This window comes from Dufourea novaeangliae, unplaced genomic scaffold, assembly GCF_001272555.1.
Source record: "Dufourea novaeangliae isolate 0120121106 unplaced genomic scaffold, ASM127255v1 scaffold21, whole genome shotgun sequence".
Classification (NCBI taxonomy): Eukaryota; Metazoa; Arthropoda; class Insecta; order Hymenoptera; family Halictidae; genus Dufourea; species Dufourea novaeangliae.
Window position 1 is genome coordinate 967438 of NW_015373910.1, and position 13337 is coordinate 980774.

General features: G+C 36.4%; 1 protein-coding gene across 1 annotated transcript in view; it reads right to left on the minus strand.

Moving 5' to 3' along the window:
* LOC107193958 (neuronal acetylcholine receptor subunit alpha-7-like) overlaps positions 1–13337 on the minus strand; it is a 246598-nt gene that overhangs the window by 41891 nt on the left and 191370 nt on the right. The window contains exon 4 of the mRNA XM_015583497.1: positions 8211–8320. Coding sequence (XP_015438983.1) covers positions 8211–8320 — 110 coding nt within the window. The remainder of the gene's footprint in view (positions 1–8210; positions 8321–13337) is intronic.

Here is a 13337-nt window from a genome sequence, read left to right on the forward strand (position 1 = left end):
ACTACTTTTGGTTCTAAGGTCTACTTTTCAGGTATATTTCTTGATACCCTATCTAATTAATTTTCAGTCAAACAGCAAATTCTGCGATCGTTTCAAGACGATAGAACGTTTCACCAATTCACCATTTAAAACGCACCGAATTACATCCTGAACTGTTTAATCGCAATGCGACAATTTATATCTTTGTCTATTACCTTCGGTCATCTCGGGGAAAGCACGAAAGATTTCCGTTTAATCTAATGATTTATAAATATGTGTAGAAAATTATTTCCATTTCGATTGACTCTCCGTTCAATCAACAAATTTACAAATACGCGTAAGAAAATATTTTCGTTACGGTGTCAGGTGTGTAGGTCGTCATATTTTTAGTCATTATTATTCAACACGATACACGCCGTACATACTGTGATCATGTCGTATATTTATAAAACCGCAAACGATAAGTTAAGATGTGCACGAACGCCGCCATATAGATGCGTACGAAAGTTTCTAACGGAACGAGGATCTATTGCAAATTGTGCCACATTTTCGCGAAGAATATCGTTTATTTCTCGTTGACACTTTAACCCATCCTGTTTCCGAGGAAATTACTTTGGTGGTGGAGAAGCATCACCTCGTGACCTTAATGACGTATTGTCATAAGTGACGGTCATAAATACATAATCAACTTTGGTATAATTAGTTACAATTAGTTAACCCTTTTCTTATGTAATAAAATAATATTATATTTTGTAATAATACACGTTCGTTTAGTTAATCATTCCTAGTAATCTCCTATGTAATTTTTCGATACATATTTTTATAAGAATTGTTTTTCTGTATGCTATAATTTAACAAAAATTTGGTATGAACGTTCTCGTATAATATATCTAAAAGGTTCCTGAATAAATTTTATCCATTACTTTTTCAAAAGATACAAAGGATGAGTCTAATATACACTGTGAATAATTGATCGAAATAATACCGTCTATGTAGTATAAAGTGTGATTGAGAAACATAGCAAACCGCAAAGTATTAATTGTTTTTAATAAAATTAAATTATTGTCGAACGTACCTCTGAAAGGATTTTAACTTCTGCAGCAACCTAATATCATTTGTGTATAAAAAAAAGTTGATCTCGTTAAATAAATAATTTCACCTGTAGATCATGACTAATTTTTTATTTTTCTTATTTGGATCACCGATAAATTTCTATTATCCTAGCGTAATGAAGGCGACGTTGTTATTGTTATACCTAATTTCCAGTCGTTTCAGTGAAATTCAATTTCGCCAGTCGCCGAACACTCGTCTGATTACATTTTCGTCCAATTCTTGGCAGTACGAGACGTTTCGCCGAGGAATACCACGGGAACGGTCCAAAACCGTAGGAAAAACGTCCGTGGACGATGTGCAAAAATCGCTTGGAATGCACGGCACGATTCACCCCCCTCCCGCTCCCCCCAAGTCGGGAAGCTTGGCCGTTCCCTTTACTCCTTTTAATGCGTCTTAAACCAAACTTTTAATTCGACAAATACGACGCTCCGGCCTGGAACCGATACATTACCTACTTAAAAACAATAGGGGCCGCAACCGTTTTGCTGACAATATATTTCCGAGCGGCGGAGATACTTTTACTGATTCCCTTTAAATGGTGGCGGTGGCTTTTGTTTTTAATGCGACTGACCCACTTGGCCTGACGTCCCAATTTACCGCCACATACCAGCCACCAGTAATTTCTGATAGTACGGAATCTAGATCACACCTAACGAATTGACTGTATCAATAAATTTTTTCTATCGTTGTACTTGCGACGGTGGCGCGATTCGGATCGTGGTGAAAGGTAACGCAACGAAAATGGAGGAACCATTTCCATTTAACTATTGGTTTGATCCGTAAGCAATTGTCGTTCCTTTGCACTAAACTTAGTACTCTCCTGAAAAATTTATAAAACAAGTTAATGGATAATGGATTCCTCCCCTATTTATGTCGCAGCTTATCAATTCCTGGTGCAACAGACTTAACTTGCTTTGATAAAAAAAACGTTCAGAGAAACTCTCATGTTTGGTCCTTGTTATTGAATTTTTGTTTCGGTTATAGAGTTTCGAAAGGAACGGAGAAAATGATAAGCTGTAGGAGTTAGGTCTAATAAGTCATGGAGGTCAGGTGAAACCGCCAACCTAATTCAAAAATTTTTTCTTAGATAGCCTAACGTTGTGCTGCGAAAGCACGACTCTCTTACAATTGACAAGTGCTGGTCGTTTTGCTTGTAAAAACAAGTCGTTTTTTTTCCAAATTACTGAAGTGAATGTGTTTTGGAACAGAACTTAAATAAAAGTTTTACATGGATATATATCCTTCCTCTCATTAATGTTAGAGACCAGCATCAAAACTGTTTTATTCTCTCTCGAGAATGTTCAGCAGATTACCTTCAGGGAATACTTTAGAGTTATAAAACTCATAGACTTCCAGTTTATGTCGGTATAAAGCGCGTCCGTCTTGTAAGTTATGAAAGAAACCTTTTTCTAAATTTAGCCTTATACGTTATAATATCCAATAATTATCAATAAATTTAAGCTACATGATACTAAAACTTTTATCCTTATCAAAGTATACATGTACTAAGTACCTCAAGCATGATCCATCGAATTTTATGAATAGATACTAACTTTAAAAATCGAAAAAAAAAATTAAAAAGGTATTAATTAAATATGGAATAAATATGTTGACATTTTAGGTGGACATAAAAAAGTAACATCCAATATTAATGGACAACTGTATTAAAAAATGAAAATTGAGAAATCTTGAATCTGTTTCTCTTCTCATACAAAATCACTTTTTTCTGAAATTACTGTCATAATGTTCACTAAAGTTAAGTATTGCACTTTGATTGACCATCATAACTTTCAAATTATTTTTGTAATTGTTTTCTGTTTAGTGCAAGATGGATGCAGATTCGGATCTACATTCGTATTGCACAAAACAGTAATGAGTGCAGGTCCAAATTTGCAATAAATCAATTATTTGTTGTATTTGCATCAAACGTGCATCAAACGATATAGATTTTTTTACGAATATTACACGTCATAATTAAAAAAACTGTAAAAAATGGGGATACACTCCTCTTGCTGCAAGATCCTTAATTTTAATAGTATATATTCCACCATGTTGTGATTCTCGTTTCTAACTACCATAGCCTGTTATTTTCACAAATACCGAAGCATTGTGTTCACAAATACACTCAATTGTGATATTTATCTACCAGTAACCGATCGTTCCTCTAATCGAGGGAATTCGTTTGATCGATTCCGTTACTCAAGATCGGTGTATCTTATCGAGGGCTACGCGGCAGCCCGAGGGAACTAAAACAGAATGAACGAGAACATCCACTCCCGTCGTTCGAGTGAGCCGGTGAAAAGTGGAGCACGCGAGAAACGCGGCGTGACGAGGCGACAAAGCGGCTAATTGATCGATCCTCGACGCGATTCAGCCTGTACCACCATCTTTGCAAGCCGGCTGACGACGACCTACGTGCACCACGGAGATTAATATTGGTTCCTGCGTTTGAGGCCAATTGTGCGACGGAAGTTGGTCAGCGTCCATTCACTTTGAATGCACGGCGGATGCCGTGGGCGTCGGGGAAATATATCGTTGTAAAATTAATTATTCCACGGGGAACGAACTCTCCGTGAGAAGCACACAGTTCGCGAATAAACTTGATCGTTCGATTTTGTATATTTTATACGTGTTCCGATTAATTTCGATCATGCTCGAGAAATTAACAAGGCGACACGAGACGTTTAATTCCGTAGAAAAATGCAATGTTTCGCTGGTCCGACGATTATACATGTTGGAATATTTATTCGACGATCAATATGATTTTATTGGAATTTTCATCGTTTAGTTGTGTACTTGAATCACTTCATTATGAGATGAATCACTGATTATATTGGAAAATACTGGATTAAACTTTCTCTTGACCCACACTGTTGTCGAATTCGAATGTGTTGACGCAGATGTCACGTTCAAAAGTTTAATTTGAACACTGAATGGAGAACGATGTTTCTTGCTTCAGCTTAAGATCGATTCTAACTTGAAGGACGCCCTTGCTGTTTAGGGCAAAATGACGGAAATGCTTATTGGTCGTTTGTATTTTGAGTGGGGGTGTTGGTGCGAGTGGACTTGGGTCGATTGGTAATGAATTTGCGACCCTTGAAGCCCCAAGTTTCTAAGACCTTGTATTATATTTCTTTTTAAATTTTATTTTTTCCAGCTTAACCTTTTTTTAAAGAAACTTATTTGCAATGAATTAATACTTCATTCGATACCGCGGGGATTTTAATATAAATTTTAATTTGTTATACATAACGTAAACTAGTTTCTTTTTAAATGCAGTTTATGCGTTTTCTGGTACTTTCAGAAATAACAACACTTTTTCTAGTGAATTACGCACACTTTGTTAGTTAACGGTATCTTAATCTAAAGCGCATTAACCCTTTCGCCTACGATTTAAGTTCCGACGGGGCGTGCCACAATCAACGCCTTGGCGGTTACGCGTCGAGCCATTTTACGCTTCGGACGTGCGCTCAAAGTTGTGCAAATCTCACACGTCTTCTAATATGTAAATACATGTGTAAGGTACAACTGGTTTAATTTTTGGTAGGATGTTAGATAAGTAATTATCTTGAAATTCTCATGTTTGGCCCGATATACCACGCGAAAGGGTTAATCGAGGTTTATACTAACGTAAATCATAATCATTAATTTTGATTGTAACATTAATTAAACACTGAAAATATGCCGCACATGTCTAATGGTCGGATGCACCTGTGAACAACTGTATGTAATTTCAAAATGAGTTGATATTGATCTATGTATATCAATACAGGGTTTGGCCGAATACTACGTGAAAATGGACACCACGTGATTCCAAATGAACAAATAAGAAAAAAAATATAGAATAAAATTTTATTATTCTTGACTTAGTTTTCGAGAAAATCGACTTCGAATAGCTACTAGATACGTGTGCAATTGAATAAGATTTACCTAACGCGTCTGATCATTACATTCCGTTTCTACTTACTAGCATAATAAATACCAGAGTTGGGAAAAATGTAATTTAATTACAAAATCTAAATCGCAATTACAGTGTAAAAAAAAGGGCTTATATTCTGTCCACCTGCTGTACCTATAAACCAATACCAAAAAGGGTATGGTCCCCTCCTAATTTGAGTTCCCGTAGCTCGGAAAATGGATTCTATTTAACACCCATAATTTTCTGAAGCCAGTACATTTATTGCACCTATAATTCCCTCTGGCGAAATAATCGAATAATAAATTTATAAAAATACACGATAGTAAATGGAAGAGAAGTATCGAGATGTAGACGAGTAGAAACATTTGAAACACCGGAAAGGCAGTAGACTGCGAGAACGGAAGGGCATTCTACAGACTACGCTGTAAACTTGAAGAACAAAGATTCGGTGTTCCCGAACGACAGTTTTCGATTCATAGTCGGTATCAGTGTTCCACTGGAAATAGTCTTACACATCGATTTTTCCAAGTTTCCGGCATTCGCGGGCCCGAACGAACATTCACCGAGACGAGATTTTTCTAACAGTTAGATTTTCATTCGAATTGCTTGCGGCGAAAATTTAAATATTATATTTCGAACATTTCTTTTCCAACTTCCGACGAGGTTGTCGAAAGAATCGAAGTGACGAGAAAATGCACCACGACCTTTTATACTGCCGTCGAAACCGTCGAGGACAAAGTGAAATGTTTCAAGCTTTTCATAAATATTAATCTCTTTGCTTGGAGAAGTACTCGGTTGACAATGAGGCGGGGATTCTATACTTTTAATTGTCTGTCCTGTAAATGAACTATTCACGAAGTGTTCTTGGTGTCAGATTCAGACGCAATCCGGACAAGCTTAAATCAGACTCCGCCTTGAACGGAAATATTTTGCTTTGTGAATGTTAACTGACCACGTATAGAGCTTGTTCTGTATTCTCGGACAGGTTCCATGGCGAAATTAATATGCGCTGTGTATGATGTCACAATCAAGCGAAAGATGAAAGAAGTTTACAAGCTTTCCAGAAATTCGTGGACACGGTGAGTTACAGTAAATTACATTCGCTTGACAGCAGAGCTGGGTAAAATTTGGAAAAAAAATATTTCAAATATTGTTTTATATAATAAATACCGTTCAGTACAAATGAAATATACTATTTTAAATTCGAAGCAATCTTTCAACAAGTACAATATTTTTATTATTATAACCTGAAGTACCAAATGAAATGCTTCAGCTTTGGATTTTAAATATGTAGACTTCAAATGTTTCTTGTAATAACATTTATGTCTATAAACGTATGAATCTATATCACTATTTTCCACACGATTATTTTGGAGATTACGAACAAAGTGCAAATATATGAAGATAAATAAAATATTTCAAAATAACGTCGCAGTATTTTCAGTGTCGCATAAATTGAAATGTTATTATTCAATAGTATTTTAAAATGTTACCGCGACCATGAAACTATTTTATTTTTATACATACACACAGAATTTCAAATAAAATAGATACTTATTATTTACTTCTTGAAGTATATGTTTTACCCATATCTGCTTAGAAGGTATAAACTTGAGAAAAGTTGTCGCAATCCATGCAAATCTAAAAACGATCTACATATTTATGTGTATACTAGATATTTTATTATATGAACTGTATGTAAATCAGTATCCTTTACAGATGTACGAAGTTCACTTTATATTGGAATTACGGTGACATATATTGAATTAATAATCCAAGTGTATCGATTTTTTAGCTTGACTGTTTACCACACAAAAATATTTTACGATCTGGGTACGGTTTTTCATCAAGCTAGTATAAAGAATTCACAATTTTTCACATTTATGTTTTCATTTATACTAACAATTTCTTTAAGTTTTTGAAAATCTCATTTTGCGTGTTTTTATTCTACACAATCAGTGAATTAAAACAAAAACAAAGGGGTCTTGAATACCATTTAGCAGCATTGTTATTTTTAGTGTAACAGTGGTTTCGACGAATAAAATATTTATACTAGCTTATCAAACGTAAACCCCTTATTGATGGTGATTTTTCTGTTAGTACCCTACAAGTGGCTTTCACACGATGTTTATTGAAATTTAATTATCTAACTACAAAGTGTTTGCACCACTACTAGCCAGAGTTTTTCTTGCAAATAGTAAATATTGGAAGAAAGTGAAAGAGGAAAAAGTAGTACTGCTTTTGCAAGCAACGTAATGGCGTATGTAATTTTTTTTGTGTTTACACTACCCTTTTTCTTAACATTTTTTTCTTACTTTTTGTCTTAACACACGCTTTCATATGATATAAAAGAATATATAACGTTCCATTTAAAAAATTTGAAGTCACCTTCATTTCTAAATAAAAAGTACAAATACAAACAAATTATGTACGCCGTTACGTTGCTTGCAAATACAGTACTACTTTTACCTCTTTCATTTCTTTCTAATATTTACTATTTGCAAGAAAAACTCTGGCTAGTAATAGCATGAACACCCTGTATAATCATCTGTATTTTATTATATGTTTCACACTACTGAGTTCATATATGATAAACTAACATATTTCTGAAGCTATTGCATAGTATTTTCTCCCTTTAGTGACACTGTTAGGGAACAGCAGCCCAATTATAGAGAATAGTGGACATGATTTTGTAATAGCTTCATTGGCCGGTGAATAAAACAAGACCCGCCTCCTGTCAGCTAACCTCATTATGCGATAGTGATCCTGATGAGATCACAAATACATTGGCAAAGCATTATCATAGAAAGGGAAGACTGCATTCGTGTTTCAAAATATAGAATTTACAATTTCCTTAATTTTTACTCGACCTAAAAAATCTCTAAATTACATCAACATCATTTGTTGGTCAAAACTTTTTATAGAAATAAATCTAAATAAATGAATTACGATAGTAATTTTGTTACACTGGCGGAATGCGTTTTACGTTAACTCACAATTAGTTTGAAGCGTTGATGCGTTACAACCCGATATTTCTCCTCTCGAAAATCGGCTATTTCGCTGGCACTTTATATAAGGCATTAAAGGGCCATGTAAGCTACGCGAAAGGGATTTTAACGCTCTTTTCGCTAGTTACGAGCGTAAAAATGAAACAGATTATCCCATGAATATTGAACGGATGAAGACAGCGTTAAATTACCTGTTATACATGAGAACGTCGGGCTTCCAAAGTCTGTGCGGCGGGATCCTGAGGTCTCTTACACCCCCGTACTCCGACACGTTCCATCTCATATTCACGTCATTCCACTCCTGTAATTGAACAAGAATTTATTTTAAAAACACGGATCCATTAATCGTGCAATTTCTTTATAATCAGTAAACTTCGTGTATTTGCGTGCATATTTAAACGTTCATAAAATAATTGACAAAAAGATGAATTAAATCGACGTTTGTCTCTATCAGTATTTCTATCACCTTATAAATAAATTACAAATCCTATCATAATTCATGAAAGTATTAATATTGACGTTATTTTACATGTTCTCTTACGCTATAAATGCATAAAATCCTTAGACTATTTAAAAAAATGGTAGGGGAGTGTGTGTAAAAAAAGAAAGGAAAAGAAAATGTCCAGGTCCGTTCGGCGTCAGATAAGAAAATGCATAAGCTACGGTTGCAAAGCGACGTAAATAATACAGTCAGATCCCGTTGTTGCCAATTTCGTGACATCACGAGTACGTTAAACGGCCGGTCGTTTGTTCCACGTCCCACGAACGATGTGCTGTCGATTTCAGGGTGCTAATACCTTCCAGCAGAATTCTCGAGGAAATTTTCCAGACTTTCGCCCAAAGTTTGCGCGACTTTCCAGGAAATACGAGGCGATTCGGAAAGTTGGGAAGTTTTAGCGGGGCTCTTCACTTTGGTATTTCGGCCCCACCCCTGGCCAAGACAAGGAACGACGCGGACAGAACGCCGATAAGGTAGCAACACCCTTTCATGTACTTTGTAGCATCGATCTGGGTATAAACAGGCGGTTTTTTTAAAGTGAAAAGTTTGATACTTCGATGAAAGCAGTTTACGGTCGACGTACACGGTATTGTTTTTATTCAACGCCTGATTGTCTGTCGAAGAAAAATTATTTTCTTACTTCTGGGAAATTTTAGGTCTCTGAGACATAAAATGTCATGTATTGTATCTATTTGTTTTAATAATACAAAATCGAATGTTTATCACGTTATGAAAATATCTGAAGAAGTTCCATTTATTTTGAAATTCTAATAGCAGCAATATTAATCTTAACTCAACACGTTTACGTGTCAATATTTACTAACAGAAACGTTCTCGACTTATAGCATACTACAGTCGCTTTCGTAACATTCAGTTCAATATTGTAGAAGATATCTTCGACGTACATTTTCGAGTGTTGGAAAAGCACAATTGAAAATGAAATAGAGTAATATTGAGTGTGTAGATATGGTGCTAGTTTATGGTGCTTGCGGTAAAAACGCAACAAGAGCGAAAGAAATGTATGCTGTAAAGTGTAAAGTGTCCCCAGCGTAATCCACCATCTCGATGTACATTCGAGAGGCTTTGTCAATGCCTTCGAGAAACTGGTGCTTTCCATATCATTGAACGTAACCGCTCCAAACATGGGCGTAGCCAGGTTATCAATCAGGTAGGGGCAAAAACATATCGACTGTCACAGTGAAAAAGGCTATACGTAACCAGACACTTTATTTTGTTTTTAAAAACATAAATCGTTCAAAATATATGCGGTTTGTTAATAGAGGCTGTTAGTCGTGTTTCAAATTATACTGCAATATTAAATATTACGCAAAAATTTTGTAACTCTGGTGACGGGAGGGGGGGGGGGGGTTCAAAATCCAATTTTTTTCTTGTAGGGTGGGGCAAAAGTCACTTGCCCCCTGCCCCCCCTTGGCCACGCCCATGGTACCAAACCCGTTGTTAATGAAGTTATAATGCTATTGTCGTTAATAATGCTATTGTTGTCATAGCAATGGTAATACAAAATCCACGTGTCAGTACATGACAAATTGCACTATTTAAGTTCCACACCTCTAAATTTTCATATAGTGTACTGTTAAGTCATTATTATTCGAGGTGATCAAATAAGTTGAGACACCCTGTATACGTATTGACGGTTTTCCCACGGTAACCGCAACCGACACTCGTCGAATACTTGTCCAACGAGTTGCTCGATTCGTTTTCCTGTTGGCCATTAGATTCACGCCCATTAGTCACTGGCTCCCAATTGATTAGCCACTGATGGAGTACACCAGCGGATAATTAATAATAGCAACTGTGCTTGATGGTTTACGCGGCACGCATAGACCGTTTATTATATATGGTATACCCGTTTGCACGCAGGCGTGTGGAAAGCCAGCATACAGGATCGACGTCCTCTTCATTATGAGATCAGTCCATGACTAACAAACGCGGTTTTCTAGTCAATGGCATATTCGAGCGAGCTTCTCTGCCGGCTCAATTTACACCACGTGAAAAGTTCAGAGGGAAATGCTTAACTTCGCATTAGAGCGTCGATAACAGAGCATTGATGTTGGTAGAAATTGTATCTTTCATATGGTTTTCGACAATCACTTTTGTATTTGTAATGTAAGTATATACTTAAGCCAACCATTAAAATAACTAAAGACAACAGCGTTTCGGAACAATTACTCCAACACTTGTATACAATCAATAGCGAGTTGAATTCGTGAATGCTCTAAAGACTACAATTTTATAGTTAAAAACAAATCAGTTTGACCGTCATACGTTTATACTTCTGTCTATAAAAAAAAACTACTGGTATTACTGTCTACGTCTGACGATCCTATTTAACATTTTACGATTTTTATGACAATGAAACACGCCACATTATGGCACAGGTCATTTTAACCGTTCAGTCTTTTGGAATAGTCAATCTTTCCGCAACGAAAGGTACACTGTCAGGAGAAACGCTGTTTCCGTTTTAAAACTCCTTTTGTTTCACATTGATACAAGTTTCTATTCCCGAGATATTGTCGTTCGAAGCGGAACATAATTTTTAGCAGTGTACCGTTTCCTTACTAGGTCAATCGGGTTTCTGACTCACACACCTTCGCCGACCAACCCCAAGCTCGACACCTGTGCGGCGGTCAGTGACGGGACACTGAGCCAGCATCTTTTTACTACTACTGTTACAAACGTACGCACCCCCCCAAGGGAAAGTAGGTCGCGCCGTTTACGGGAATCTTGGACGCCATTCAAAAATACAGGGTGATTTAAAGCTATAAATGAAATACAATTGAAATACCATACACTGTGAATTGTTTAAATCGAACCTTGCGAATACCTTCGAAATCGTTGATGATCACGAAAAATGTTTCGAATAAATATTGAATGCTTTCGAGAAGGAAACAATTTTATGTGCAAAGTCTTTTTGTAGGTGGGCGTGTATCACACTATTGCTTAAAATTTACTATAATTATTTTACTATAATTGCTGTGAATTAGTCCATAGAAATCTACATTTGCATAAATATCTGCGGCCCATTTATAAATGTTATCATATTGTTGACCAGGATATGATTTTCATACAATTAAAAGACCGTAAATCTTCATGAGAAATAAACTATTAGGTGAATTTTTTGAATATTGCTCAATCTCTTTAACAATATAAAGTACACTTATATTTTCCGACACCTTCTTCGCTATATTTCAACATAATAAATATATGATACTTGTATCAAGTCGAATCACAAATATCTTTCATCATAAACACTGAAACAATTACTAAATAACAATTAAGTAATAATTATCACAGGTTTCAGTTAAACTGAACATTAATAATAATTAAGATTAGAGTTAATGCGGAATGTTGCAAAGATTGATAGTAATTGTTAAAGTGCCTTGAATCGGCATAAATTTAACAAAGCAAAGTAGAAATTATTTATGACAAAACCTAATAAGAAGCTTAGAAAAATATCGCAACTATGAATGTTATACACAATCACAATATTAAATTATTTTCATAAATCTTAAAGCACTGTTTATTTGCATCATTTAAGCAAGTATCATCCGCATTTTAATCCCAACAGCAGAGCTTTCACAGACAATATTTTCTTTTCGGAAGGATCCTCTACTTACCGTATACCTTACAGAGGATAGATTTCCTTATCCACGGGAAAACTGAGGAGCTTTCGTTCCTTTGGAAAGGAGACAAATGCTGGCAATCTTGTCGTACGTTTTACGTACAACGAAAACGAATTTTCATGGAACGGCGAGATGCAAAAGCAAGTCGAAGAAACGGTAGAAGTCATGAAACGAAAACTGAGTAGGGTACCGTTCAAATGCTATAAGTATGTAAGACTAGTGGTCTGTAATTAAGGGTTAACAAGCGTTTTTTAAAAAAGCGAAATAATGCTGTACCAATGACATCTGTTTTCGTTCTCCAACAGTTCCCACCGTTAAAAAAAAAAACAAAAAAAGACACGCAAATCTATTCTTAATTCAAAACATTGTACAAATTCGTTTAAGAACTAGTAGATCGTTTATTGGTACACCTAAAAATTAACGAAGAAACATTCATCTCTTTCTAACGTTCCGTTCGTCTCGCAGGCATAGATCGAGTCCGTATGGATTAATTAAAATAGTTGACCGATTTTTCGCCGCAGAGAATCGTCCAGGGAGCGAAGCATAAAGGAAAGTTAATCGAACCCAGTAGGGTTTCATTCAGGCGGGGTCCTAATGGAACCGGAAGGAGCGTCGAAGGACTTTCGACGTCGTCTTAGAACGATCGTAAAATCCGCCCTCGAATTTTCCTCTCGCCCTCTTTCTTCGACTCTTCCCTTGTGTGCCAAGCATTCCGTCGCCGCCATTACGGAAATCTCGCCGGACCTAATGACAGGTTCGCGTTAAATTCGCCAATCGGGAATTCAAGTAATTTTGATTATCAACGGCCTCGAATTCACCGAATACCGTGCTCGACTGTTTTATGGTACGATCACGGGCTGATCTACGACGTTACATTGGCATGCCGTACCCGTCCTCGGTTTCTCGATTTTACATTCTGCTCGAAACAGTCGCGTTATAGGTCAGGAGGGTCGTACGTTAAGGTAACGGATGGCGTACGATTAACGTTTCCGCGAGCCGAGTGTTCTGGATAAGGCTACTTTGGAGGATATTCTACTCGGAGGATGGAAGGTTGGAGCGTCTTAAAGAATATCTTCCTTCATATTCCGTTTGCTCCTTGCTTCCTCGCGAAAGATGTGGTTCGATGCGAAGTATTTGGGGTTGTACGGGAAATTCGTAGCGTTTTCTACCTCTTT